This window comes from Pan paniscus, chromosome 10, assembly GCF_029289425.2.
Source record: "Pan paniscus chromosome 10, NHGRI_mPanPan1-v2.0_pri, whole genome shotgun sequence".
NCBI lineage: Eukaryota > Metazoa > Chordata > Mammalia > Primates > Hominidae > Pan > Pan paniscus.
The window spans coordinates 16,795,592-16,823,109 of NC_073259.2; the positions used below are offsets into that span (position 1 = coordinate 16,795,592).

At 40.4% G+C, this 27,518-nt stretch overlaps 1 protein-coding gene across 1 annotated transcript; it reads right to left on the bottom strand.

The window, feature by feature from the left end:
- Positions 1 to 23,575: 23,575 nt before the first annotated feature.
- Positions 23,576 to 27,245, bottom strand: LOC100974080 (basic salivary proline-rich protein 2-like). The gene is made up of 5 exons (XM_055095405.2): positions 26,870 to 27,245; positions 25,895 to 25,930; positions 24,920 to 25,261; positions 24,422 to 24,607; positions 23,576 to 24,358 (listed from the first exon to the last, which is right to left on the bottom strand). Exons 1-5 carry the CDS (start codon positions 26,931 to 26,933, stop codon positions 23,604 to 23,606), a joined length of 1,383 nt encoding a protein of 460 aa, XP_054951380.1. The 5' UTR covers positions 26,934 to 27,245; the 3' UTR covers positions 23,576 to 23,603.
- Positions 27,246 to 27,518: the final 273 nt, after the last annotated feature.

Sequence of the window (27,518 nt, forward strand, 5' to 3'; positions counted from 1 at the left end):
AGGTTGACTTCTTCTAAGATGTCTCTTCTTGGATTTGACTTGGCTAATTTAGTTTTTCTGTCTTCACACACCTCAATCATTTACTTTCTGAAAAATTTTCACAGTCTATAAGTTCTTTTTTCAAATTTTAGACATTATATATGTCAGTTCTGAAATTTCTATTTTATTATTTTCTATAGTTCCTTCTTCTGCTGAGAAGTTCTTTCCCATTTATTTTGAGCATGCTCACATTTACCTCAAAAAAGATGGCTATAAGAGCTGCTTTAAAGTCTGATCATTTCCATATCCAAGTTGTTTCAAGGTTGTCATATTTTGATTATACCCTTCATTAAGAATTAGTCAATTGTTTATGGTTTGTAAAAGTATATTGAGTAATTTTCTATTTTATGCCTCAATAGGCATTTTTCTCTGTTTACAATACACATAAAGTTCAACAAGGCGAGCTTTGGACATTGAAGGGTGGAGGCACTCAGGCTACATCATGATCTACCCCTGGCTCCACTGGCAGATGGGTTAGTCCCGTTGACATTATTCTACTTGGAGCTTCTACGTGGATGATTCTCCTTGGCTCTTATAAGAGTATAAGTATTTCACATAATACACACTTACAAAATTAAAAAACAACAGAAAAGTGCACTGAGTGGGTCCCAAGGGACTTATCCACAACGTCTTCCTAACTTTTCATCTTTTGCATCCCATTTGCTCAAAGTTCAATTGAACTCAAGCACTTCTTTTTGCTGAGTACAGCAAGGGAAGAGGTGATGCTTCCAAATATCACTCAGCTCACACCCTGACCTTCTCCTATGTCAGAAATGAGTGAAAGAGATTAGTGTATCAGGAAGGAGTACATTTCAGATATCAAGCTACCAGAGACAACCAAAACAGAGGTTACCAAAGAACTGAAGGAGACAGTGTCATTGATTTAGGATGGGGTCAAAGCAAGGAGCAAGACTGCAACAAAAGCTTAGGCACTTGTCCATGAGTCAAGGACCTCAGCAATCCACTTGCCATTTAAAATAATGTAAACTTACCATGTGCCAAGCAGGACTCTTGATTTCTACCTCCTAAAACCTGCTCTCCCCTGAATTTCTTTATAATTGCTGTCCAAACAAAATATCACAGACTAATATTCTTAAGCAACAGAAATTACTTTTCAACACTTCTGGATTCTCAAGTTCCATGAGGAAGGTGTCAGCAGGTTCAGTTCTTCTGGGCCCTGTCTGCTTGGCATCTAGATATCTGCCTTCTTGCTGGGTTCTCCCATGGGGCTGCGTCTGTGCCTACATACTTCTTGTGTCTCTCTGTGTGCACATTTCCAGTTCTTAGAAGGAATTTCCACTTCTTCTAAGGACACTCATCTTACTGGATTTAGTTCCACTGAAACTCCCTCATTTTAGCTTGATCACCTCTTCTTAGGGCTGTTTTCTAAACACAATCATATTCTAGGGAACAAGATGTTGGCTGTGGAGTTTTGTACACCTATGCCTATCATATTTCACTAAATATTTGATTATATAGAGATTATTTCTTTGGAACTTTGAGCTGTGTGCAGACAACACAAACCTGGCCATTCATGGCTGACAGAAGGTTGGCCCTCAGCCTGGTCAGACCCACACAGATTGTCCAATATTCTTTGGATCTGGCTCTAGTCAGCAAAGTCTTGGTGTTGTAGAATACAGGTGTCTTAACGTATTCTATTATTAAAATTCATGGAGAGGTTAAAACAAAGTTGGACACAAAAACTACCAGAGGTTTCTAGAAATGAACAGAATGAGTACAAGCTCTTGAATGAACCATCCTATTACATGTCTTTAAAAATTTTTCCTTGCTCTGCCTCTTTATCCCTTTATTAGAATGTTTGATCAGATTCAGTTTGGGCTTTACGTCTTACAGGATTTTATATATATACACACATATATATATGCGAGCATATATATATACACACACATATATATGCGAGCATATATATATACACACATATATGTGAGCATATATATATACACACACACATATATGTGAGCATATATATATACACATATATGTGAGCATATATATATACATATATATGTGAGCATATATATATACACATATATATGTGAGCATATATATACACATATATGTGAGCATATATATACACATATATGTGAGCATATATATACACATATATATGTGAGCATATATATACACATATATATGTGAGCATATATATACACATATATATGTGAGCATATATATATACACATATATATGTGAGCATATATATATACACATATATATGTGAGCATATATATATACACATATATATGTGAGCATATATATATACACATATATATGTGAGCATATATATATACACATATATATGTGAGCATATATATATATACACATATATATGTGAGCATATATATATATACACATATATATGTGAGCATACACACACACACACACACGCACACACACACATATATATATATACAGGCTCTCGCTCTGTCACCCAGGCTGGAGTGTGGTGTTGTGATCATGGCTTAGAGCATCCTTGAACTCCTATGCTCAGGGGATTCCCCCTACTTCAGCCTCTTGAGTTGCTTGAATTACAGGTTCATGACACCCACCATGCCCATTTTTTTAAAATTTATTTTGAAATTTTTTTGAAGAGATGGAGCCAAAATTTGTTGCTCGGGCTGGTCTTGAACTCCTGGCCTCAAGGGATCCACTCACCTCACCCTCCCAAAGTCCTGGGATAACAGGCATGAGTCACCACATTCAGTTCTTCTAGGAAAAATTTTTAATCACTCCCACTTATAATGAGTGGCCACAATTATATATTCCAATAAGACTGCCTGGAACCCACATAAAAGCCTCAAGGGTATTGCATTGATCTATTTCTTAGTACCTGTGCTATGTGTCTCCCAGATTGTTCTTCCACACAGAAATTTTTTTCATTTTTGCAATATTCTGAAACTAATTTCTCACCACTCTCTTTCTAAAATGTATTTGCTCACATTTTGTGTTCTAAATAATCTTCCCTGTGTTTATTTTTCATCTTATATCTGGCTTCTTTTTAAATAAATTTGGGGAATTTTTGAAATCTAATCTTCTAAGTAAGCATCTATGATTCTGTTTACTCCTTTCATTTTTTTTTTAATTTGGATCAATATACTGTCTTTCCAAAGTCTTTTAACTGAGTTTGTGTTGGTCGCTCTCTTTTAATCTGCTGACTTTTCTGTTATATCAAGTAGTTCCTGCCCATCATTTCATCTTTTTCATGGAAAGTATAGGTTAGTCAGTATTAACAGCTGCCACTTATCATTTCAGGCCTTGAGTAAGTCTTGTGCCATCATTCAGTTTTTGGTCAGGGATAGTGATAACTTCAGGATACCTTCTTAGAGGTATTGTGTGTGGGGATGTGACTGGAAATCCTAAAGACAGGCCACTTGATCAGTTGGATGAGAGGATCCTGTGTTGTACACATTAGAATCTGAGCCTTCTCTTCCAGATGGGTTTGAAATACAAGGGATTTCAAAAAGTTTGTGGAAGAATGCAATTACAATATGAAATTAGACATTATATAAACTTTATTTCTTAATATAAGCTCCACCACATTCAAGAAGGTTTGCAAGTAATGACACAAGTAATTTAGCCTATCTGTAAAGAATTGAGGGTCCTGGGAATTTCCCCATATAAAGGCTGTCTTTTCACATTGATAACTGAAGAAAACAGCATGCACATTAAAGATATTTTAATCTTAGTAAAAGAAAAGAAGTCCAAAGATACTGCATCAGTACTGTAAGTTGGATGCCCAGTGATTTTCTTTTTTTTCTTTTTTCTTTTCTTTTTTACTTCCATAGTTTGGGGAACAGGTGGTGTTTGGTTACTTGAATAAGTTCTTTAGTGCTGATTTGTGAGATTTTGGTGCGCCCACCACCCGAGGGGTGGACACTGCACCCAATTTGTAGTCTTTTATTCATCACCTCCTTCTCAGCATTTCCCTCTGAGTTCCCTAAGTCCATTGTGTCATTCTTATGCCTTTGCATCCTCATAGATTAGCTCCCATTTATGACTGAGTACATATGATGCTTGGTTTTCCATTTCTAAGTTACATCACTTAGAATGATAACATCAACTTCTGAGACACTTCAGAGACAGCCAAAACTTTAGCAGATAAATGCCCAGAAAAGCTTCAGCAGAGGGTCCTTGTCCGTCACAACAATGCTCCTGCTCATTCCTCTTATGAAATAAGGGCAATTTTACCACACTTTTGATGGAAAATCACTAGGCATCCAATCTCATCCATTTTTCTGCTAAAGATTTGACTAAATCTCTCCAACCTCCAAACTCTCTTATAAGTGGTTCTTACCATGCTTTGACCTTACAGAAAGTTAACAACCAAAATACCTTGAGCATCCAAAAAACACTGTTGGCATGATATGCTTTTGTTGCATTTACTTAGACTAGACCACTTCCACCTCTTGGTAGCCATTGTTTGATTACGTTTGTCCCTTCGAATGCCACTGGTAAGGCCACGTTTGATTTCCTATTACAACTCTTCAAATAAATGCTTTAGGATCTTTTCTTTTCTTTTCCTTCCTACTTGTTTAATTTGTCACAGAACGTTCTGTTCTTGTCTGTAGCTGACTTAGGTACAGCAGTTTTGGCCCTCATCAAGTGGATGGTTTGCTCAACTTTAGTTTTTCAGACAGAAAAATTATGTAATCGGAACCGATTGATCTTCTTCTGCTGCTGGCTCTTGTTTCTGCTGTTAATTGTCAGACCTCTTCAATTAGGCCAAAAGAAGATAAAATTTTTCCCCATAAGTTTACGTGAATGGTCTGCTGCTGCAAGGTTCACCTTCACCATCATCTCATCGCTTCTTTTTTTTTTTTTAATGTCAAGACCTTTATCTTTTTTATTATTATACTTTAATTTATAGGGTACATGAGCACAACGTGCAGGTTTGTTACATATGTATACATGTGCCATGTTGGTGTGCTGCACCCATTAACTCATCATTTACATTAGGTATTTCTCCTAATGCTATCCATCCCCCATCCTCCCACCCCATTACAGGCCCTGGTGTGTGATGTTCCCCACCCTGTGTCCAAGTGTTCTCATTGTTCAATTCCCAACTATGAGTAAGAATATGCCATGTTTGGTTTTCTGTCCTTGCGATAGTTTGCTCAGAATGATGGTTTCCAGCTTCATCTATGTCTCAACAAAGGACATGAACTCATCCCTTTTTATGGCTGCATAGTATTCCACGGTGTACATGTGCCACATTTTCTTAATCCAGTCTATCATTGATGGACATTTGGGTTGGCTCCAAGTCTTTGCTATTGTGAACACTGCTGCAATAAACATACATGTGCATGTGTATTTATAGTAGCATGATTTTTAATCCTTTGGGAATATACCCAGTAATGGGATCACTAGGTCAAATGGTACTTCTATTTCTAGATCCTGGAGGAATTGCCACACTGTCTTCCACAATGATTGAACTAGTTTACACTTCCACCAACAGTGTAAAAGTGTTCCTGTTTCTCCACATCCTCTCCACACCTGTTTTTTCCTGACTTTTTAATGATTGCCATTCTAACTGGTGTGAGATGGTATCTTATTGTGGTTTTGATTTGTATTTCTCTAATGGCCACTGATGATGAGCATTTTTTCATGCGTCTGTTGGCTGCATAAATGTCTTCTTTTGAGAAGTGTCTGTTCATATCCTTCACTCACGTTTTGATGGGGTTGTTTGATTTTTTTCTTGTAAATTTGTTTAAGTTATTTGCAGATTCTGGGTATTAGCCATTTGTCAGATGGGTAGATTGCAAAAATTTTTTTCCATTCTGGAGGTTGCCTGTTCACTCTGATGGTAGTTTCTTTTGCTGTGCAGAGCTCTTTACCTTAATTAGATCCCATTTGTCATTTTTGGCTTTTGTTGCTGTTTCTTTTGGTGTTTTAGACATGAAGTCTTTGCCCATGCCTATGTCCTGAATTGTATTGCCTAGGTTTTTTTTCTAGGGTTTTTATGGTTTTAGGTCTAACATTTAAGTCTTTAAAACATCTTGAATTAATTTTTGTACAAGGTGTAAAGAAGGGATCCAGTTTCAGCTTTCTACATATGGCTAGCCAGTTTTCCCAGCACCATTTATTAAATAGGGAATCCTATCCCTATTTCTTGTTTTCATCAGGTTTGTCAAAGATCAGATGGTTGTAGATGTGTGGTATTATTTCTGAGGGCTCTGTTCTGTTCCATTGGTCTATATCTCTGTTTTGGTACCAGTACCATGCTGTTTTGGTTACTGTAGCCTTGTAGTATAGTTTGAGGTCAGGTAGCGTGATGCCTCCAGCTTTGTTCTTTTGCCTTAGGATTCTCTTGGCAATGTGGGCTCATTTTTTGTTCCATATGAACTTTAAAGTAGTTTTTTTCCAATTCTGTGAAGAAAGTCATTGGTAGCTTGATGGGGATGGCATTGAATCTATAAATTACCTTGGACAGCATGGCCATTTTCACAATATTGATTCTTCCTATCCATGAGCATGAAATGTTCTTCCATGTATTTGTGTCCTCTTTTATTTTGTTGAGCAGTGGTTTGTGGTTATCCTTGAAGAGGTCCTTCACATCCCTTGTAAGTTGGATTCCTAGGGATTTTATTCTCTGAAGCAATTGTGAAGGGGAATCCACTCATGATTTGGCTCTCTGTTTGTCTGTTATTGGTGTATAAGAATGCTTGTGATTTTTGCACATTGATTTTGTAACCTGAGACTTTGCTAAAGTTGCTTATCAGCTTAAGGAGATTTTGGGCTGAGACAATGGGGTTTTCTAAATATACAATCATGTCATCTGCAAACAGGGACAATTTGACTTCCTTTTTTCCTAATGGAATACCCTTTATTTCTTTCTCCTGCCTGATTGCCCTGGCCAGAACTTCCAACACCATATTAAATAGGAGTGATGAGAAAGGGCATCCCTGTCTTGTGCCAGTTTTCAAAGGGAATACTTCCAGTTTTTGCCCATTCAGTATGATATTGGCTGTGGGTTTGTCATAAATAACTCATTATTTTGAGATACACCCTATCAATACCTGGTTTATTGAGAGTTTTTAGCATGAAGGGCTGCTGAATTTTGTCAAAGGCCTTTTCTGCATCTATTGAGATAATCATGTGGTTTTTGTCTTTGGTTCTGTTTATATGATGGATTACGTTTATTGATTTGAGTATGTTGAACCGGCCTTGCATCCCAGGGATGAAGCCAGCTTGATCATGGTGGATAAGCTTTTTGATGTGCTGCTGCATTCGGTTCGCCAGTACTTTATTGAGGATTTTTGCTTCTATGTTCATCAGGGATATTCGTCTAAAATTTCCTTTTTTGTTGCGCCTCTGCCAGGCTTTGGTATCAGGATGATACTAGCCTCAAAAAAATGAGTTATGGAGAATTCCCTCTTTTTCTATTGATTGGAATAGTTTCAGAAGGAATGGGACCTACTCCTGTTTGTAACTCTCATAGAATTCGGCTGGGAATCCATCTGGTCCTGGACTTCTTTCTGGTTGGTAGGCTATTAATTATTACCTCAATTTCAGAGCCTGTTTTTGGTCTATTCAGGATTCAACTCCTTCCTGGTTTAGTCTTGGGAGGGTGTATGTGTCCAGGAATTTATCCGTTTCTTCTAGATGTTCTAGTTTATTTGCGTAGAGGTGTTTATAGTATTCTCTGATGGTAGTTTGTATTTCTGTAGGATCGGTGGTGATATCCCCTTTATCATTTTTTATTGCATCTATTTGATTCTTCTCTCTTTTCTTCTTTATTAGTCTTGCTAGCAGTCTGTCAATTTTGTTGATCTTTTCAAAAAACCAGCTCCTGGATTCATCTATTTTTTGAAGGGTTTTTTCTGTCTCTATCTCCTTCAGTTCTGCTCTGATCTTAATTACTTCTTGCCTTCTGCTAGCTTTTGAATGTGTTTGCTCTTGCTTCTCTATTTCTTTTAATTGTGATGTCAGGGTATGGATTTTAGATCTTTCCTGCTTTCTCCTCTGGGCATTTAGTGCTATAAATTGCCCTCTATACACTGCTTTAAATGTGTCCCAGAGATTCTGGTACATTGTGTCTTTGTTCTCATTGGCTTCAAAGAACATCATTATTTCTGCCTTCATTTCGTTATATACCCAGTAATCAGTCAGGAACAGGTTATTCAGTTTGCATGTAGTTGTGTGGTTTTGAGTGAGTTTTTTATCCTGAGTTCTAATTTGATTGCACTGTGGTCTGAGAGACAGTTTTTTATGATTTCTGTTCTTTTACATTTGCTGAGGAGTGCTCTACTCCCAACTATGTGGTCAATTTTGGAATAAGTGTGGTGTGGTACTGAGAAGAATGTATATTCTGTTGATTTAGGGTGGAAAGATCTGTAGATGTCTATTAGGCCTGCTTGGTGCAGAGTTGAGGTCAAGTCCTGGATATCCTTGTTAACTTTCTGTCTTGTTGATCTGTCTAATGTTGACAGAGGGGTGTTAAGTCTCCCATTATTATTGTGTGGGAGTTTAAGTCTCTTTGTAGGTCTCTAAGGACTTGCTTTATGAATCTGAGTGCTCCTGTATTGGGTGCATACATATTTAAGATAGTTAGCTCTTCTTGTTGAATTGATCTCTTTACCATTATGTAATGGCCTTCTTTGTTTCTTTTGATCTTTGTTGGTTTAAAGTCTGTGTTACCAGAGACTAGGATTGCAACCCCTGCTGTTTTTTGTTTTCCATTTACTTGGTAGATCTTCCTCCATCCCTTTATTTTGAGCCTATGTGTGTCTGCACATGAGATGGGTCTCCTGAATACAGCACATTGATGGGTCTTGACTATCCAATTTGCCAGTCTGTGTCTTTTAATTGCAGCATTTATCCCATTTACTTTTAAGGTTAATATTGTTATGTGTGAATTTGATCCTGTCATTATGATGTTAGCTGGTTATTTTGCTCATTAGTTGATGCAGTTTCTTCCTAGTAATGATAGTCTTTACAATTTGGCATGTTTTTGCAGTGGCTGGTACCGGTTGTTCCTTTCCATGTTTAGTGCTTCCTTCAAGAGCTCTTGTAAGGCAGGCCTGGTGGTGACAAAATCTCTCAGCATTTGCTTGCCTGTAAAGGATTTTATTTCTCCTTCACTTATGAAGCTTAGTTTGGCTGGATATGAAATTCTGGGTTGAAAATCCTTCTCTTTAAGAATGTTCAATATTGGTCCCCACTCTCTTCTGGCTTGTAGAATTTCTGCCGAGAGATCAGCTGTTAGTCTTATGGACTTCCCTTTGTGGGTAACCTGACCTTTCTCTCTGGCTGCCCTTAACATTTTTTCTTTCATTTTAACCTTGGTGAATCTGACAATTATGTGTCTTGGGGTTGCTCTTCTCGAGGGGTATCTTTGTGACATTCTCTGTATTTCCTGAATTTGAATGTTGGCCTGCCTTGCTATGTTGAGGAAGTTCTCCTGGATAATATCCTGCAGAGTGTTTTCCAACTTGATTCCATTCTCCCCATCATTTTCGGGTACACCAATCAAATGTAGATTTGGTCTTTTCACATAGTCCCATATTTCTTGGAGGCTTTGTTTCTTTTTACTCTTTTTTCTCTAAGCTTCTCTTCTCACTTCATTTCTTCCATTTGGTCTTCCATCACTGATACCCTTTCTTCCACTTGATCAAATCAGCCACTGAAGCTTGTGGATGTGTCATGTAGTTCTCGTGCCATGGTTTTCAGCTCCATCAGTTCATTTAAGGTCTTCTCTATGCTGTTTATTCTAGGTAGCCATTCTTCTCATCTTTTTTCAAGGTTTTTAGATTCATTGTGATGGGTTCAAACATCCTCCTTTAGCTCAGGGAAGTTTGTTATTACCATTCTTCTGAAGCCTACTTCTGTCAACTTGTCAAAGTCATTTTCTGTCCAGCTTTGTTCCATTGCTGGCCAGGAGCTGCAATCCTTTGGAGGAGAAGAGATTCTCAGTTTTTAGAATTTTCAGCTTTTCTGCTCTGGTTTCTCCCCATCTTTGTGGTTTTATCTACCTTTGGTCTTTGATGATGGTGATGTACAGATGGGGTTTTGGTGCAGATGTTGTTTTTGTTGATGTTGATGCTATTCCATTCTGTTTGTTAGTTTTCCTTCTAACAATCAGGACCCTGAGCTGCAGTTCTACTGGAGTTTGATGGAGGTCCACTCCAGACCCTGTTTGCCTGAGTATCACCAGCAGAGGCTGCAGAACAGCAAATATTGCAGAACAGCAAATGCTGCTGCCTGATCCTTCCACTGGAAGCTTAGTCCCAGATGGACCCCTGGTTGTATGAAGTGTCAGTCAGCCCCTACTGGGAGGTGTCTCCCAGTTAGGCTACTCGGTGGTCAGGGACCCACTTGAGGAGGCAATGTGTCCATTCTCAGCTCTCAAACTCTGTGCTGGGAGAAGAACTACTCTCTTCAAAGCTGTCAGACAGGGACATTTAAGACTGCAGCAGTTTCTGCTGCCTTTTGTTCACCTGTGCCTTGCCCCCAGAAGTGGAGTCTACAGAGGCAGGCAGGCCTCACTGAGCTGCAGTGGGCTCCACCCAGTTTGAGCTTCCCAGCCTCTTTGTTTACCTAGTCAAGCCTCAGCAGAGGTGGATGCCCATCCCCCAGCCTCACCGCCACCTCCCAGTTTGATCTAGGACTGCTGTGCTAGCAGTGAGCAAGGCTCTGTGGGCATGGGACCCACTGAGCCAGACACAAGATATAATCTCCTGGTGTGCCATTGGCTAAGACCATGTAAAAGCGCAGTATTAGGGCAATAGTGTCCCAATTTTCCAGGTACTGTCTCTCATGGCTTCCCTTGGCTAGGAAAGGGAATTCCCTGACCCCTTGCACTTCCCGGGTGAGGAGATGCCCCGCCCTGCTTCAACTCAGACTCTATGGGCTGCACCCACTGTCTAACCAGTCCCACTGAGATGAGCCTGGTGCCTTAGTTGGAAATGCAGAAATCACCTGTCTTCTGCGTCGCTCACGCTGGGAGCTGTAGACTGGAGTTGTTCCTATTCGGCCATCTTGGAAGGATCTCCTCTCATTGCTTCTTAAAGTGAGTTATCCATTTGTGAAGGTCCGATTTACTTGGCCACAAATATTTCCTAATGCATCAGTGATGTCACCATCTCTCCACCCAAGCTTCACCATAAACTTGATATTTGTTCTTCCTAAAATTTTAGTGGAATTTTTGTTGCTCTGATAGAAGCTGTTTTCAAACTGCTTTCTCAATCATGTTAGTAACTGAACTAGATCCTGTTCAGACATGTAACAAGTTAGTACAAATGTACTTTTGTACAAAAAATGTTTATATCAATGCAAACTTTTAAAAAATATTATGTATTTTCCAAAAACAGTTTGGATACCCCTTATATTATTGGAAGGCCTCCTCATACAATGAAGTTTGTTGCAGATTACTCTGCCATCGGCTGGTGATCAGGCAGATTGTTGTTTTCCTCCCCCAGCCCTCTAGAATATTAGGGATGTTTGCTAAAGAGGAAATATATTACCAGTTAGAAATTCTTCTTTGGCTATCCAATAATAAAACAGTTGCAGTTTGACTTTATGTGCTTTATGGGGGGCATAGAGTATTTGCTTGGCCTAGCAGGCATGCTAATGTTATTGGAATGATGGTCATTGGTTTCTACACACACCATTTGGACAGAGAAACTGGAGATAAATGGTCCTGCCTAGTGACTTACAGTAGACCTTCAAGTAGGAAAGGACGATCAGAGGGAAGGAGCAGACGGGAGTGCTTTGCAGCCTTGCCTCATTGCATAGGTTGCTGTAGAAGTGGTAGTCCTGGTGAAAGAAAGACTCCCCCTTGGCTTGGTGAGTACAGGAAGACAGGAGGCATTGCCTTCAAATATCACTCAGCTCAGGCCCTTTCTCTGACATTTTCCTAGGTCAGCAATGAGTGAAAGAGATTAGTGTATTAGGGAAGAATAAATATCAGCTATGAACTCTTCACATACAAATAAACAGAGGTGACAGAAGAGCCGAAAGAGACTCTATCAGTGAGTGAGGGTGGGTCAAAGAAAGGAGCAGGTCTGCAGCAAGAGCTCAGGCATGTTTCAGTCAGTTGAAGCTCTCAACAATCCACTTGCCTTCTAATATGGATGCAAACATATATTGTCTCAAACAAGATTCTTGACTTCTGCATCATAAAACTGCTCTCCCCTGACATAATTTGTTATGTCTCTCCTGAAAAAATACCATACATTGTGTAATTTAACAACAGAAATTGATTTTCTCATAGTTCTGGGGACTCACAGCCCATGATCAAGGTGTTAACAGGTTCAGTTCTTCTAAGATGTCTCTTCTTCCCTTTGACTTGGCTATTTTTTTGTTTTGTCTTCACACATGGGTTTCTCTGTACACATGCACCCCTGGTGTCCCTCCATGTGACCAAAAGTTCCTTTCTTATAACAACAGGAGTCTGATTAGATTGGGACCATCTTAATAGCCTAATTTTCATTTAGGTACCTCTATAAAAAGAAATTCTTTCCAAACACAATCATATTCTGAGGTACAGGGATAGGATTTCAACATATAAATTTGGGTAAAAACAACGCAGCCCATGATACCTCCTAATCTTTACTAAAGCAATAACATTTTTTACAGAGTTCTCAAGAACATAGGAGTCACTTTTTACTTTTCACTCCACACCAAGCACTGCATATAAGCAAATACAGTGGGCTCCACTATAAAACACATCCCAAGATGACCCCTTCCATAATCTCTAATATAAGGCTCTAATGGGGGCATGACCCTCTCTCCTGGAGGACTAGAACTGCCCCTAGCTGCCCTGGTAACCTTCCTGCTCCCACCACATTCCATATCACTTCTCGCAATAGCCAGTGTGATCTTTTCATAATAAAAATTAGATATTACCTTCTTCCTTCATATCCTCTAAGTTTTCCTGATTTTCCTTTTAGTAAGATCTTGTAAAGCTCACACCTAAGTTTTTTCACACTCACATGTGTCATTCTCAAAGACTGGGGAGCTCTATGCCTGGAACTGAAAGAAGAATTTTCTTCAACTTTACAATGCGCTGGTTTGTCTAGAACAACTAAAGAGTGGTTTGCCCAGAAGTTGAACATGGACAGAGTTGTGCTGATAGTGAGTGAATTGCATTTAGTCCCTGTGGTCTGAGGGGAGTTCCTCTGTGTGTAACAATTGTGCCCATTTAATCAACAAAGCATTATGATGATACAGTTAACAATTCAACACAATTGTCTCTGAGAAGTGTACTTTGCTTAGATTTTTCTAAGAATTCTGGCTACCCTATTATGATAGTGGTTCTCATATGCTGACTTACAGTAGAGTCTTCATAAACATAACTTTCACAATTATATTAGCACATTCATATTCTACAAGCCTATTGTAACATGATAGACTATAATAGGAAATATTTACCAAGCATTGACTATGTGCCATATAATCTTCAGAACCATCTTTCCAGGTAGTAATAATTTTTATTACAAGCTTCATTTTATAGATGAGATGATGGAAGCACACTCCAAGATAGTTATAAAGTTAGTAAGTGGTGTAGATGGCGGTAGTCTCCAGAGCCTCAATTCTTGCCTCCTTTGCTCCACTGCTCTTTGCATTTATGAACATATTTGTTTATTTTCAAGAAAGTGAGAAGAAATTAGATCCAGACAAGAAACTCAGGTACTGGTTTTAGGACCTGCTTGAAGTAAAGCTTTTCTTAAGACATGGCCAGGTGAAGTGAAAAAAAAAAACAAACAAAACTATTTTCCTAAAGTTGTTTCTAAATCATAAGCACATTACACAGGCTTCTACATTCCCCTTTTCTTCATCTTTGTGTATTTAGTCATGCACATGATTAATTTCTTCTTCTTCTTCTTTTTTCTGAAGTCTCCCTCTGTCACCCAGGCTGCAGTGCAGTGGCACAGTCTCTGCTCACTGCAACTTCTGCCACCTGGTTTCAAGCGATTCTCTTGCCTCAGCCTCCTAAGTAGCTTGGATTACAGGCACCTGTCACTAGGCCTGGCTCATTTTTTTAGTTTTAGCAGAGACAGGTTTCACCATCTTGGCCTAGCTGATCTTGAACTCCTGACCTCGTGATATACCCGCCTTAGCCTCCCAAAGTGCTGGGATTACAGGCATGAGCCACCACCCCCAGCCAATTTCTTCTTCTTTATAAATGAAAAAATCACTGGCTATCAGGATCATGAAGTGCTTCTTTATGCATGCTTACACACACTTTTCTCAGGAGACATTGGCTAAACTGTGGATACCATTTTAAGTGACCAACATTTTAATTAATATCTCACAAGAAATCCAAACAAAAAGAATTCCTCACCCTGTATATGCCAGGAAAAAAACAAAAAATCAATGTACCGAGTCACCTGGAAAAATCAAATTTATGTGTAGCAAATTTTATTGTATTAGAAAGCCTTTCTGTAATGCATTGGGACTGTAAAATGTTCATGGAAAAAGTATGTTATATTAAAAAAAGAATAGATTCCAATTTTTGCACCAAAATAAACTCATATTGGCATGTTCTAACATGTCTGAACAGGAGCTACTTGAGGCATCAAGAAAAATAACAGCAAGTTCAAAAGTTCCCCTATGAGAGCATCATGAATTCTTCTAAAATTAAAGAGAGTATAAACGTGAACTTCATGGTGAAGCTTGGGTACAAGAAGGTGAAATCAATGATGCTTTCTGAAACACTGGTAGGGATAATGGCCCTAAAAATTGGCAGTTCACAAGTAGGTAACTCATTTCAAGAAGAGATAAGACAAGGTTGAACCTAAAGCCCATAGACACAGAGGATTCATATCAAATTGCATGGATAAAATTCATCGTGTTTATACCCTATTAGAAGACAACCAATAATTATCAGTACAAACAAGAGCCAACACTACAAAATTCTCAATTGGTTCCCCTTACCTGATTCGAATTGAGTAATTAATGTTGAGTAAATTTTTCACTCAATGGATGCCAAAACTATAGCAAAAATATAAGCTACAGACAGGAGCAGAAATTTCCATGAAATTTTAAATAAGGGGGATGAAGATCTTGAAGCATTTCTTCAAGGAAGTCTAACAGGAGATGCAACCTGTCTTTACCAGTACAATCCTGAAAACAAATACGTCAAAGCAATAGCTACCAAGAGGTGGAAAGTCCAGTCAAGGCAAAAGTGGATAAGAAAAGTGCAAAGGTCATGTCATGGCAAGAGTTTATTGGGAAGCACGAGGCATTTTGCTGGTTGACTTTCTGGAGGGCAAAAGAATGACAATATCTGCTTATTCTGAGAATAGGGTCAGAAAGCCCAAGCTTTAGTAGAGAAATGCCTGGGGAAGCTTCAGCAGAGTCCTTCACCACAACAGTGCTCCTGCTCATTTCTCTCATCAAACAGGGCCATTGTGTGAGAGCTCTGATGGAAAATCATTAATGATTCACATTACAATCCTAATTTGGTTCCCTTGGTTTTCTTTTCATTTCATGATGTCATAATGTCTGTAAAGGGCATCCAGTATTCTTCAGTTAATAATGTAAAAAAGACATACCAATACCGGCCATGCTGACAAAAACGTATGAAGATTGGTCAATAAATATTCTCAGTATTCTCCCTTTATGTTGCTCATTAATGACTGGGATTGGGAAATGGTTGAAACCTGAGTATCAGGTGTTAGAATTAAAACACACTTCACAAATGAGACTTTAATTTTGACTCTCTTCCACAGATAACAAGAGATAGAAAGATCAAAGATCCCCCAAAGCTGTTACAGGTCATTGGGGAAATGTATAATTCTGATGTTTATTCAGCTGAGCCTTGAGCAGTGTCTGCACTACTTAAATTTGAAAGTAAATGTGTCTTGCTTACTTGCATGAAGACACTTAGTCCATATCTCCTTTATTACTTCTTTTCCCCTACTCCGATCTCAATTCTGTTAAGCATTCAGGCTGGGCCTGAGATCTCACTGACCCAAGGAGGACCAAAGGTCCTATACACTCATCCCAACATATTGCAAGATATCAAGTAGGGTAAGGACTCAAAATGCTTATAACTGCTCAAACCACCACTGTAGTTGGTTCTGTGAGAGTGTGGAAGGTATACTGAGAGCCACAGGATGGAGTCACAGGAGCATGTGAGAAGAAAGAAAGGAAGAGATACCAAATCTGTGTCTTCTCTAGACACTGGGAGATGCACTTTAAAGAACGTTGAATCTGGGAAAAAGCTAAGGAAGAAAAGCCTTTTTGGTAGCTCTAGTCATTCTTTTTTTTCTTTTTCTTTTTAAATACTGGGACTTGCTCTACAGCTTAAGCGAGAGTGCAGTGGCACAATCCTGGCTCACTGCAGCCTCAATCTCCTGGGCTCAAGTAATCCTTCCATCTAACCATCCTAAGTCGCTAGGACTACAGGCACACCCACTGAGACACGATAAACTGGTAATTTTTTGTAAAGACAGGGGGTCTTACTATGTTGCCCAAGCTGATCTGGAATTCCTGGCATCAAGAAGTTCTCACACCTCAGCCTCCAAAAGTAGCGGAATTAGAGGCATGAGCCACCATGCCAGGCTAGTAGATATTCTTTTTACCTAAGCCTCATTGTCCTGCACTCCATCAATCCCCAATCAGAAGACAGCAGAGCCACCTGACTACTGTGATAGCTTCTAATAAGCAGGTGTCAACCTCTGGTGTTCCTGTAGGAAGAAAAGAAAAAAGAAGTACCTGACCAATTGATGTGGTTTGAGTCAACAGTACACAAAAGAAAAAAGACAGAAAGACTTTGTAAATTGGGCTCTTGGGACACATTTGCACAGTTTTTTGTAGTTTTTACATTTGAATGTATGGTATGATATTAAATATTTATAACATTACCTCATTAGAGACAGAGAGAAACCTCCAGGCACAAGCTCCAAGTAGAAAAATGTTAGTGGGACAAACCCTTCTGGCATTTGAACCACCCGGTGGATTACAATGTAGCACTAGTGTCTCTGCCCTCCAATGTCCAAAGCTTGCCTTTTTGAAACTTTTCTGTATTGCAAACAAAGGAAATGCATGTGTGCAAGACAAAATAGAAAATCACCCAATATACTTTAAAAAACCAGAAACAATTGAACAATTATTAAGGAATGAAACAATCAAGAGATAACAACTTCGAAGCAAATTGGATATTGAAATGATGAGACTTTAAAGCAGCTGTTATAGCCATCCTTTAAGAGGTCAATGTGTACACTCTCAAAATAAAAGAAAAAACTTCTCAGCAGAGAAAAATAAAGCATATAAGATAAAATAGAAATTTTAGAACTGTGGTATATAATGTATAAATTTTTAAAAATTCATTATGTGTGATCAACAGCAGAAAGAAAATGATGGAGGACATAGCGTTCTTGAGTTTGCATTAATAGGAATTATATACTCTGAACAACACAGGATTAAATAGTCAAAAAAATTTTGTTTGTGTCACAAATAAGGCTGTAACAAATGATGTGATAATCATGCAGTCTGAGTTTCAGAAAAAGAGAAAAACGAGGATGGTATTGAAAAAGGACTCAAAGATAGAAAGGCTGAAACCCCCAAACTTGCAATGGGCATAAACCTGCAGATGCAAGAAATTGAGCAAATCCCAACCAAAATATATCCAAGGAAATCTATGCCCAGCAACACTGTAGTCAAATTTCTGAAAATTAAAACAAAGAAAATGTTTTAAAGGCAGATAGAAAGAAATAATACCATGCCTATAGGAAAAACACAATGTGAATATCTGTGGCGTTACTACCAGAAAGCAGAAAACAATAGAAGAATGTAGCTCAAATATTTGAAGTGCTGAAAGAAAAAAATTGGCAACCAGAGGTTTATGTCCAATAAAACTATCCTTCAATAAGGAGAAAGAAATCCAGTCATTCTCAGAAGAATGAAAAGAAAAATCCTAACAGAATTTGTTTCCAACAAACCAATTTTTTAAAAATGGCTCAAGCAAGTACTCTAAACAGAAAAAAAAGTATAGAAGAGGAATTTCTGGAACAGCAAGAATGAAGCAAAAAAAGAAAAGAAAAAAAGCAACAGAAAGTGGGGAAAAAGTAAGTAAACACAAAACATTTTCCTTTTTTTCTCAAATTTTCTGCATGAGTTTCAAATTGCTTAACTGGCTATTGCTAATATTAAGGAGGAAAGAGGTCTAGGGAATGAGGCAAAAAATAACATTCTTCTCTGGTGCCCCCAGAAATAAACTCAGCCTTGACACATGGATTTAACCAAGTGAGACCCGATTCAGAATCCTGAGCTACAAAACTGAAAGACAATAATGTCATGTTGAAGCAAAAATTATAAAACGTACTGTTTTTGCTAAATGCACGTAGAGATATATTTAAGATGATTATATTACAAACAGAGGTTGGTAAATAACAGGGATATAAAGTTTTCATATTTTGCCCCCGGAGGGTAAAAAGAGCACACCACTAGACTGTGACAAACTATGTATATGTAATGTAATACCCAGAGCAACCACTAAAAATGCTGTATACAGAATGACACTCATAAACATTGCAGATCAACGTAAATGGAAACGAAAAACCTTTTCAAGGAATCCACAGAAGATAGAAAGAAAACAATCAAAATGAGTATAAATATAAAGTAAACAAAATGGCTGTAAATTATTAACAATTACATGAAATGAAAATGGTTATTGAAAGTAAATTTCTGCCATTTCAGTTTGTGACTTACACTATTGTATATATATTATACTTCAAGTACAAATATTGGCATTACAACTAATTTTACATAAACTCATTCATATTCTCATGCAAACATCTGGAAGATGCCTGGGCAATTCTCTCCACCTGCCCTGAATCAAACCAATTCCAGGGGAGAAAGATGTCCGTCCCATCTGTGCTATGAAGATTAATGGCCTCCCAGAGACACACCCTTCCTAGTTCCCAGAATCAGTGTATATGTTAACTTACATGACAAAGGGGTACTAAGTTTGCTAATCAATTGACCTGAATATAGAGAGACTTTATGGGATCATCCAAGTACAAGCAATGTAATCACAACATACTTAAATGTTGAATGGGGAGGCAGAAGAGTCAGTGCCAGGGTGTTGTGATGTGACGTGACGTGATGTGACGTGACGTGACGTGATGTGACGTGACGTGGCGTGATGTGTCGTGATGTGATGTGATGTGATGGGAGGCTTATCTGGCTACTGCTGGCATTGAAGATGGAAGAGGGCCAAGGAATGTGGGCAAGTAAATGGGTTCTGCCCTGGAGACTCCAGCATGAAACAGCCTTTCCACATGGATTTAAGCCAGTGAGACCCATTTCTGACTTCTGAGCTACAAAGCCACTCACGTTGCGGTAATGTGTTATTTATTGCAGCAATAGGAAAGCTAATATACTTTCCAAACATTCATTTCATACTTTTTTGTGGCCGCTCTAATGTGTTTGTGCCACTTTATAAAATATTAGAGAGGAATGAAATTATCATGGCTATTAACACAGGGCAATTAAGCAAAATCTTTCCTCATAAAGTAAAAACCACTCTCAAAATTTCATTCCAATGAATAATTATTGAGCCCATATTCAATGGAGAACAGCTAATAATTGTCCTTCCCTCATCTTTAAACAATTTTCTCCCCTCAGCCAGGATCTATGCCTCCTTTGGAAATATCCTATGCTTCTCTAGATTTCTAAAATTATTCCATCTTCTGTAATTTAGTGGTGAACTTGTGCTATAGCTCAGAACCTTCTTAGAAAATAGGAGATACCAGGTGGACACTCATGGCTAATAAAAAAATATTGCTTCATTTTCTAAGTTAACAACAACAACAACAGGGAGAAAAGAGATTGCCTTTAACTTCCATGTTAGATTTTATAGCTGACAGCATCTCAGGACATTCTCATAATAAGCAGTTATTGTCATTCCTTGGCCCTCCAGAAAGTCAACAAGCAAAACACCGAGAGATTTAAAAATAAATTTTGCCCTGACGTTTGCCCTTTGCCCATCCACTCTTGCTTTAACTTCCACCTCTCCATAGCCATTACTTTGATTGTGTTTGGTTGCAGATTGTACAGATCAAGCCATGTTTCAATTCCTGTTACAATTCTTTGAACAAATTCTTCAGGATCTTGATACCATTTTTTTGAATTTTCAAGAAACTTCAGTTCTTGTTTGTAGCTGATCTTGGTGCAACAGTTTTGACATCCGTCGGGTGGAAATGTACCCTCTACTTTCATTATCCAGTTAGAATCATGTCAGCTGAACCAATGGAGAAGTCTGCAGTGTTGGCTATTGTTTGTACTGTTAATCACTAATCCTCTTATATTATGGTATCAACAAGATGAATTTTTTCTTCCCAAATTAATATGAGTGGTCAGCCGCTGTAGGCTTTATGTTCAAAATCATATCATCCCTGCTTAAAGTGAGTTATCTATCTGTGAGCTTCTGATTTTCTTGGCCATTAGCCTCTTAAACTTTTTGAAAAGCATCAATTATTTCACCATTCTTCTACCCAGGCTTCACCATAAATTAGATGTTTGCAGTCACTATAGTTTGATCAGAGTACATGTTGCTGTCATAGAGGCTCTTTTCAAAATACTGTCTTAGACTTCTTGATGCTGCGAGGTAGATCCTGTTCACACATGTTGTGACAATACAGTCTGAGTTCATTTTGGTTCAAAAAATTTTGGAATCCATGCAGAGCTTTTTAAATGCAATATGCATTTTTCATGATCTTTTTAGGACCCAATGTATTACAGAAAGATTTCCTAATACAATAAAGTTCGCTATAGATATCTTTGTGATTTCCAGGTGACTAGGCAGAACAAAAGCATCTATAATGTGTGCATAAGAAAAATTTGGAGGTGGGGGGATGGGGAAATAATCACATACATACGTTTCAAGAACTTTTCTAATAAAAATGGCAGACAAATAATATGGTAGGAAAGAAGCACTAACAGTCTTAGGAAGACTTCTATAGAAATGGGTGATGTTTCAGCAGGCTTTTGCTGATTGAAATAATCCCATAGAGCATAGATGTAAGAATCAGGAGACAAACGGGTCACATGCAGAGGCAAAATCCTTGACCACGCAATGTGGTTCAGAATAAAGTGGGAAGTTAAGATATAGGGGTAGGAAGGCTTCACCTATGATAATAGGAGGGAAGCCAGAGACCTGGGTTTCAACTGAACATGGGTTGCTCAACTTAGTGGTGGTTATGGTGAGATCATTCTGTTCTGATTTTTCTGACTTCTTAGTGAATTACCTGAGACTATCAGTGGGCAGAGAGGCAGTTTCTAATATTGAACCTTCCTTGCTTGAGAAGCAGACATGCCAGTCTCTGCAAGGTTTTTGGTATGTATGTTATCTCATTAGTCTCCATACTCTAAGGTAGTTGTTATGATTATGCTCATTTTAGATGAGGAAATTGAAGCCCTGAGAAGCCAAGTAGCCTTTTAAGAGTCCACAGATATTAAGAAAAAGAATTAGGTCTTAATTAAAACCTGAGAGTGTCCAAATTCTTTGCTCCTTAAAATCGTGCTGCCTCCTTCATGAAATCCATTCAAGTTCCATTAAAGAATGGTGAGGAACACAGGGAGGGAGAGAAGTGATCACTGTTAAAATAGGGTCAATGAGAGAGGGTTCTGGGGATAAGAAGCATAGAGCCATATTCATTCCCTTGAAACCAAACTCAGTTTCTTAGAAATTATAAGGATTTCATTCAGCTTCTGTGACTTTGTTGCATTTGTTGTGTTTTTTGTCCTTAAGATCACTGGAATATCAGTAAACAATCTGAAAATAATTTTAAAATTTCAATTTATGCTATAGAAGTCAGGGAAGGGCCAGGCATGGTGGCTGACACCTATAAACCCAGCAATTTCAGAGGCCGAGGCAAGCAGACCACCTGAGGTCAGGGGATGGAGACCAGCCTGGCCAACATAGGGAAACCCCATTTCTACTAAAAATACAAAAATTAGCCATGCATGATGGTGGGCACCTATAATCTCAGATACTTGGAAGGCTGAGGCAGGAGAATAGCTTGAACCCAGGAGATGCAGGGGGCAGTGAGCCGAGATCCTGCCACCGCACTCCAGCCTGGGTGATAGACCAAGACTCCATCTTGGGGCGGGGGGCGGAAATAGAAGTCAGGGAAGTAGAGAAACAGTAAAATATTTTTTCATGGCACCTGGGTAAATTAGGATTAAGGAGGAGAGAAGTTTCCTGGAGCATCAAGGAGAAGGGTTCCTAGATGTTCTTATACAGTCTTCTTGGTCCTCAGATCCCATATTCACAAATATTGAGAAACAGACACCACAATCAGAAATTGCAAGCTGATTATTTTATTGGTAAATTGAAGTTAGAGCTATGATGACCTTTTTCCAATGTCATGGCATTTGAATCATTTGAATCACTCTCATCTTCTTATTCACTTCCTGAAACAAACAAACAAGGAAGTTCATAGACCAGACTTGACATGGCAGGAAATGTCGAATTCCTCACTGGTGTTACTGCAGTAGAGTACATGAAAGCCCATCCTCTCTCCCCCTATCCCTTCTACCTCCTGTGTTTCCTCCCTAATTTTTTGTGTGTTCACTCTTTGGATGCCCTTGCACAAAATGTGCTCCAAATTGTTCCTTACGTGATGAAGACAGAAGATCATTCTTAGCTTGTTATTGCTTGCTGCTGAATTTGTTCAGGAATATATTTACACAGATGGGAACTGGAACATATTCTATAACAGTGAGAAGCTGAAACCACCCTCAGTGTTCAGTGGCACAGATTGGTTAAAGAAATCACAGTGCAGCCACATAATGGAGTAGTATAAAATTGTAAAAACAAACAGATAACCACTGAAGAGATCTACTTAGCTTCATAGACGCATGTGGAAATTTTCAAAGAAATGTATTTTTTAAATGATTAACATATGTACCTGAATATAAATTATAGTATTAGTTCTGGGGGAAAAATATTCTAGTTATCTATGTACACATAAATATTTCAAACAGAAGATGCCATAAAGTTAACAGTGGCAGTTTTCTGAAGGAGGGGAGGCAGGTAGGATGAGTTATGCCTTTACATTTAGATTCATATTTTTTCGTATAATTAGGTATTTTTTGTTAGCTTAATCATGTACTTATTGAACAGTAAGAATTTGAAAAATGAGACATCATTTAGCTGCTGAAAGTTCAGGGACCACTTGGCAGGAATACTGGACTTGAGAGGCTGGTGTGAGGCAGGACTGAGCAAACAGTGCTCAGGTGAAAACTTTAAATGGGAGGTCTCTCAGTTTGTGCACAGAAAACAGAGCGCCAGAGAGAACATGGTACTACTTCCTTGTTGCCAACACAACTTAAGACAGATTATTTGGAATGTTGTTTCTCAACATCAGAATTCCTTAAAGAGTTTGTTACAAATATAGGATCTTGTTACCCATTTCCAGAATATGTCAATACACATCTTTAGAAATGGGATCTGGGACTATACAATGTCAATGGGCTTTTAGCTGATTCATTGGCACAATAAAGCTGGAGAGCTGTAGCAATTAGAGCACTTGGTGAAGAATAAACTGGAATCATACCTGTCATTGAATCCTAGATGACTGGGGAGGCTGTCACTGGGGAGGTCTGGAAGGTCTGCCCCCTTGAGGAGGGGATGGTGGTCCCTGGGGCTGTCCAGCAGGAGGTGCCTGAGGCTGCTGGGGATTGCCTCCTGCTGGAGGTGGGGGACCTTGAGGATTGTTGCCTTCTTGTTGGGGTGGTCCTTGTGGATTTCCTGGAGGAGATCGGGCACTTCGGGACTTGCTGCCTCCTTGTGGGGGTGGTCCTTGTGGCTTTCCTGGAGGAGATGGGGGACCTTGGGGCTGGTTGCCTCCTTGTGGGGGTGGTTCTTGTGGCTTTCCTGGAGGAGATCGGGCACTTCGGGACTTGTCTCCTTGTGGGGGTGGTCCTTGTGGCTTTCCTGGAGGAGGTGGGGGACCTTGGGGCTGGTTGCCTCCTTGTGGGGGTGGTCCTTGTGGCTTTCCTGGAGGAGATCGGGCACTTCGGGAATTGCTGCCTCCTTGTGGGGGTGGTCCTTGTGGCTTTCCTGGAGGAGGTGGAGGACCTTGGGGCTGGTTACCTCCTTGTGGGGGTGGTCCTTGTGGCTTTCCTGGAGGAGATCGGGCACTTCGGGACTTGTCTCCTTGTGGGGGTGGTCCTTGTGGCTTTCCTGGAGGAGGTGGGGGACCTTGGGGCTGGTTGCCTCCTTGTGGGGGTGGTCCTTGTGGCTTTCCTGGAGGAGATCGGGCACTTCGGGACTTGCTGCCTCCTTGTGGGGGTGGTCCTTGTGGCTTTCCTGGAGGAGGTGGGGGACCTTGAGGCTGGTTGCCTCCTTGTGGGGGTGGTCCTTGTGGCTTTCCTGGAGGAGATCGGGCACTTCGGGACTTGCTGCCTCCTTGTGGGGGTGGTCCTTGTGGTTTTCCTGGAGGAGGTGGGGGACCTTGGGGCTGGTTGCCTCCTTGTGGGGGTGGTCCTTGTGGCTTTCCTGGAGGAGATCGGGCACTTCGGGACTTGTCTCCTTGTGGGGGTGGTCCTTGTGGCTTTTCTGGAGGAGGTGGGGGACCTTGAGGCTGGTTACCTCCTTGTGGGGGTGGTCCTTGTGCCTTTCCTGGAGGAGATCGGGCACTTCGGGAATTGCTGCCTCCTTGTGGGGCTGGTCCTTGTGGCTTTTCTGGAGGAGGTGGGGGACCTTGGGGCTGGTTTCCTCCTTGTGGGGGTGGTCCTTGTGGCTTTCCTGGAGGAGATCGGGCACTTCGGGACTTGTCTCCTTGTGGGGGTGGTCCTTGTGGCTTTTCTGGAGGAGGTGGGGGAACTTGGGGCTGGTTGCCTCCTTGTGGGGGTGGTCCTTGTGGCTTTCCTGGAGGAGATCGGGCACTTCGGGAATTGCTGCCTCCTTGTGGGGGTGGTCCTTGTGGCTTTTCTGGAGGAGGTGGGGGACCTTGGGGCTGGTTTCCTCCTTGTGGGGGTGGTCCTTGTGGCTTTCCTGGAGGAGATCGGGCACTTCGGGACTTGTCTCCTTGTGGGGGTGGTCCTTGTGGCTTTTCTGGAGGAGGTGGGGGACCTTGAGGCTGGTTGCCTCCTTGTGGGGGTGGTCCTTGTGGCTTTCCTGGAGGAGATCGGGCACTTCGGGACTTGCTGCCTCCTTGTGGGGGTGGTCCTTGTGGTTTTCCTGGAGGAGGTGGGGGACCTTGGGGCTGGTTACCTCCTTGTGGGGGTGGTCCTTGTGACTTTCCTGGAGGAGATCGGGCACTTCGGGACTTGTTGTCTCCTTGTGGGGGTGGTCCTTGTGGCTTTCCTGGAGGAGGTGGGGGACCTTGAGGCTGGTTGCCTCCTTGTGGGGGTGGTCCTTGTGGAGGACAAAGAGAGAAGAGAAAGACAGAGTAAAAGCCCACACAAGATTCACTGAATAGTTGCAGTAAATTTTTATCAGCTTGGGTAACAAGCTGAGTGGGGAAATACACAAAAATGGGACAAAGACATTAATTTCTTTGCATTTTCAGTGAAGACATAGAACTCTGGAGTGGAAAGCTGGGGAAGAACAAAGCAGTTAAAGGCCTCTCCGTATAAAGAGGAGACAGAATGAGGATGCTGCCCATTTCTGTCATCTCCCAGCAGGCATTCCTGGCCGGGGGGATGAGGCAACCCACTCCTGTTGTCATCTAAGCCAAGCATCTCTGCCATTCAATTTGGTGGCCTGCTCATGATGCCCAGAATCAAGGTTGCATGAAGAGTGCCTATATTGTTAGGGGCACTAACATTAATCAACTCCTGAAAGGAAAGTTTTGATAAGAAGACACTGGAGAACTGATCCACTCATAAGCAGAAAAAGACAGTCAAGACAGATTGAGAACGAATCAGGCTTTACCTGCTATTAGGGAGGGAGATTCTTCCTGGCTGACATCTAGAAGAGAAGCACAGGATGATGGGAAAAGTTACATCTTGAACCTTTCAAGACTCACAAGTGTTCTACAGGGAAAAGGGTCTTCTCACGACACCCCATGCATCCCCTAAGTTAACTTGTCAGCCACCGTCTGTGAAGCTGCTGGAAGGGGAGGAAGGTGTAAGGGGAGACAGGGTTGTTATGACAGAGCAACAGCCATGAACTCAACATAGAAGAGCCCCTTTTTTCCCTCCCTAGCATCCCTCAAGACCTAATGCTAATTTAGTTCACAGATGCCAGGTACTTCAATGTGGTATTTTGGTGTTCTTATGCCCTCCATCTCCTATAAATACATTGCTTATGTACACATGCTCTCTCAATAGGGGTAACCAGAAGTAATCACTTCAATACAGTCTTACCCATACCACTCCCAGCACATTGAAATACTGCGTGTAAGGGAGAGAAAAATGATAATGATTGGCTCTGATATTTCTGTATCTCTAGTTAAACAGAGACAAGTGTTCCATCCAATTATCTGTCTCTGCAGTATCTCTGATACTGTGTGTGTTTATCGCCATCATCAATGCTGATGCACTGTACAGCAAGGCCACCATCATCCCTGTGTACTTACTGAGATCAGTTTAGGATCTTCACAGCTGGACTTCCATGAATCTGCCTTGCATTCTCTACTGCATCCTTCACAGCACAGTTCTATCTCTCTATAAATGCAAATCTTACCTTCTCATTCCCCTGGAACAAATTCTTTATTGGATTTCATTGTACATTAAATAAATTAGAAACCCTTAGTGTGGAATGACGGCACAACAGGTCTCCTGATCCTAGGCATGAAAACTCTGCAGCCCCATCTGTGTTTTCATTCTCCTCTCTTCCCCGTAATTACCATTATCACCTCCTAAGCCCCAAGCAGAGTCACCACATCTTTTCCCTCTTCTGTTTTACCTTCATTTAAGTTCTGAGCTGAGCTCAGGGCCAGCAAGGCCACTGACAGCAGAATCAACAGCATCTTGCAGGAGGCTCTGGAGTCACTCCCAACTCTGTGCTGGGAGGAACGTGGCAACTCCCTTTATAAAGAGGAGCAGAACAATGGCACCTTTGAGCTCCACAATGGGTGGGCCTCACCACCTCAGAGACTGGGTTCTGCTTTGCTCACTGCAGGTCAGGTGTATCCCTTATTTTTCTTTGAGACTCTAGCCCAGAGAGATGAGTTGGATAGGATATGTTGTTAGTGTCTTATTTCCAAAAGGTACAACTATGACTTGAACAATGGTTTTGAAGGAACTGTGTCCAAGCCATCAGCACTGTGTCATCACTGAACTTTACATATCATTAGAATTTCAATCTTTTAGGTAAGACTATCATCCACTTTCCACTGTGCTATTTATTTCTGTTTATGTGTGTGTGAGCAGCGATGCTACAGCCAGCAGTGAAAATGGTCAATATCTCTGCATCTTTTTATGCCCTATTTCCATCTCTTGTGATGTGTGTGTACAGATATTTTCATATTTAGCTCAATTTTTGATGTGATAGAGATGGTTTCTGCTATCTGTGAGATGTGTGAGGACAGCACACTCCTGTGCACACATAGATG

What these genes read in the sequence shown, in the direction of transcription:
- LOC100974080 (XM_055095405.2), bottom strand. Translation starts at nt 26,933, where the DNA reads ATGCTGTTGATTCTGCTGTCAGTGGCCTTGCTGGCCCTGAGCTCAGCT. An exon ending in AGGACCACCCCCACAAGGAG is followed by an intron (nt 24,608 to 24,919) that starts GCAGCAATTCCC and finishes CCCCACAAGGAG; the next exon opens with GTAACCAGCCTCAAGGTCCC. An exon ending in AGGACCACCCCCACAAGGAG is followed by an intron (nt 24,359 to 24,421) that starts GCAGCAAGTCCC and finishes CCCCACAAGGAG; the next exon opens with GCAACCAGCCTCAAGGTCCC.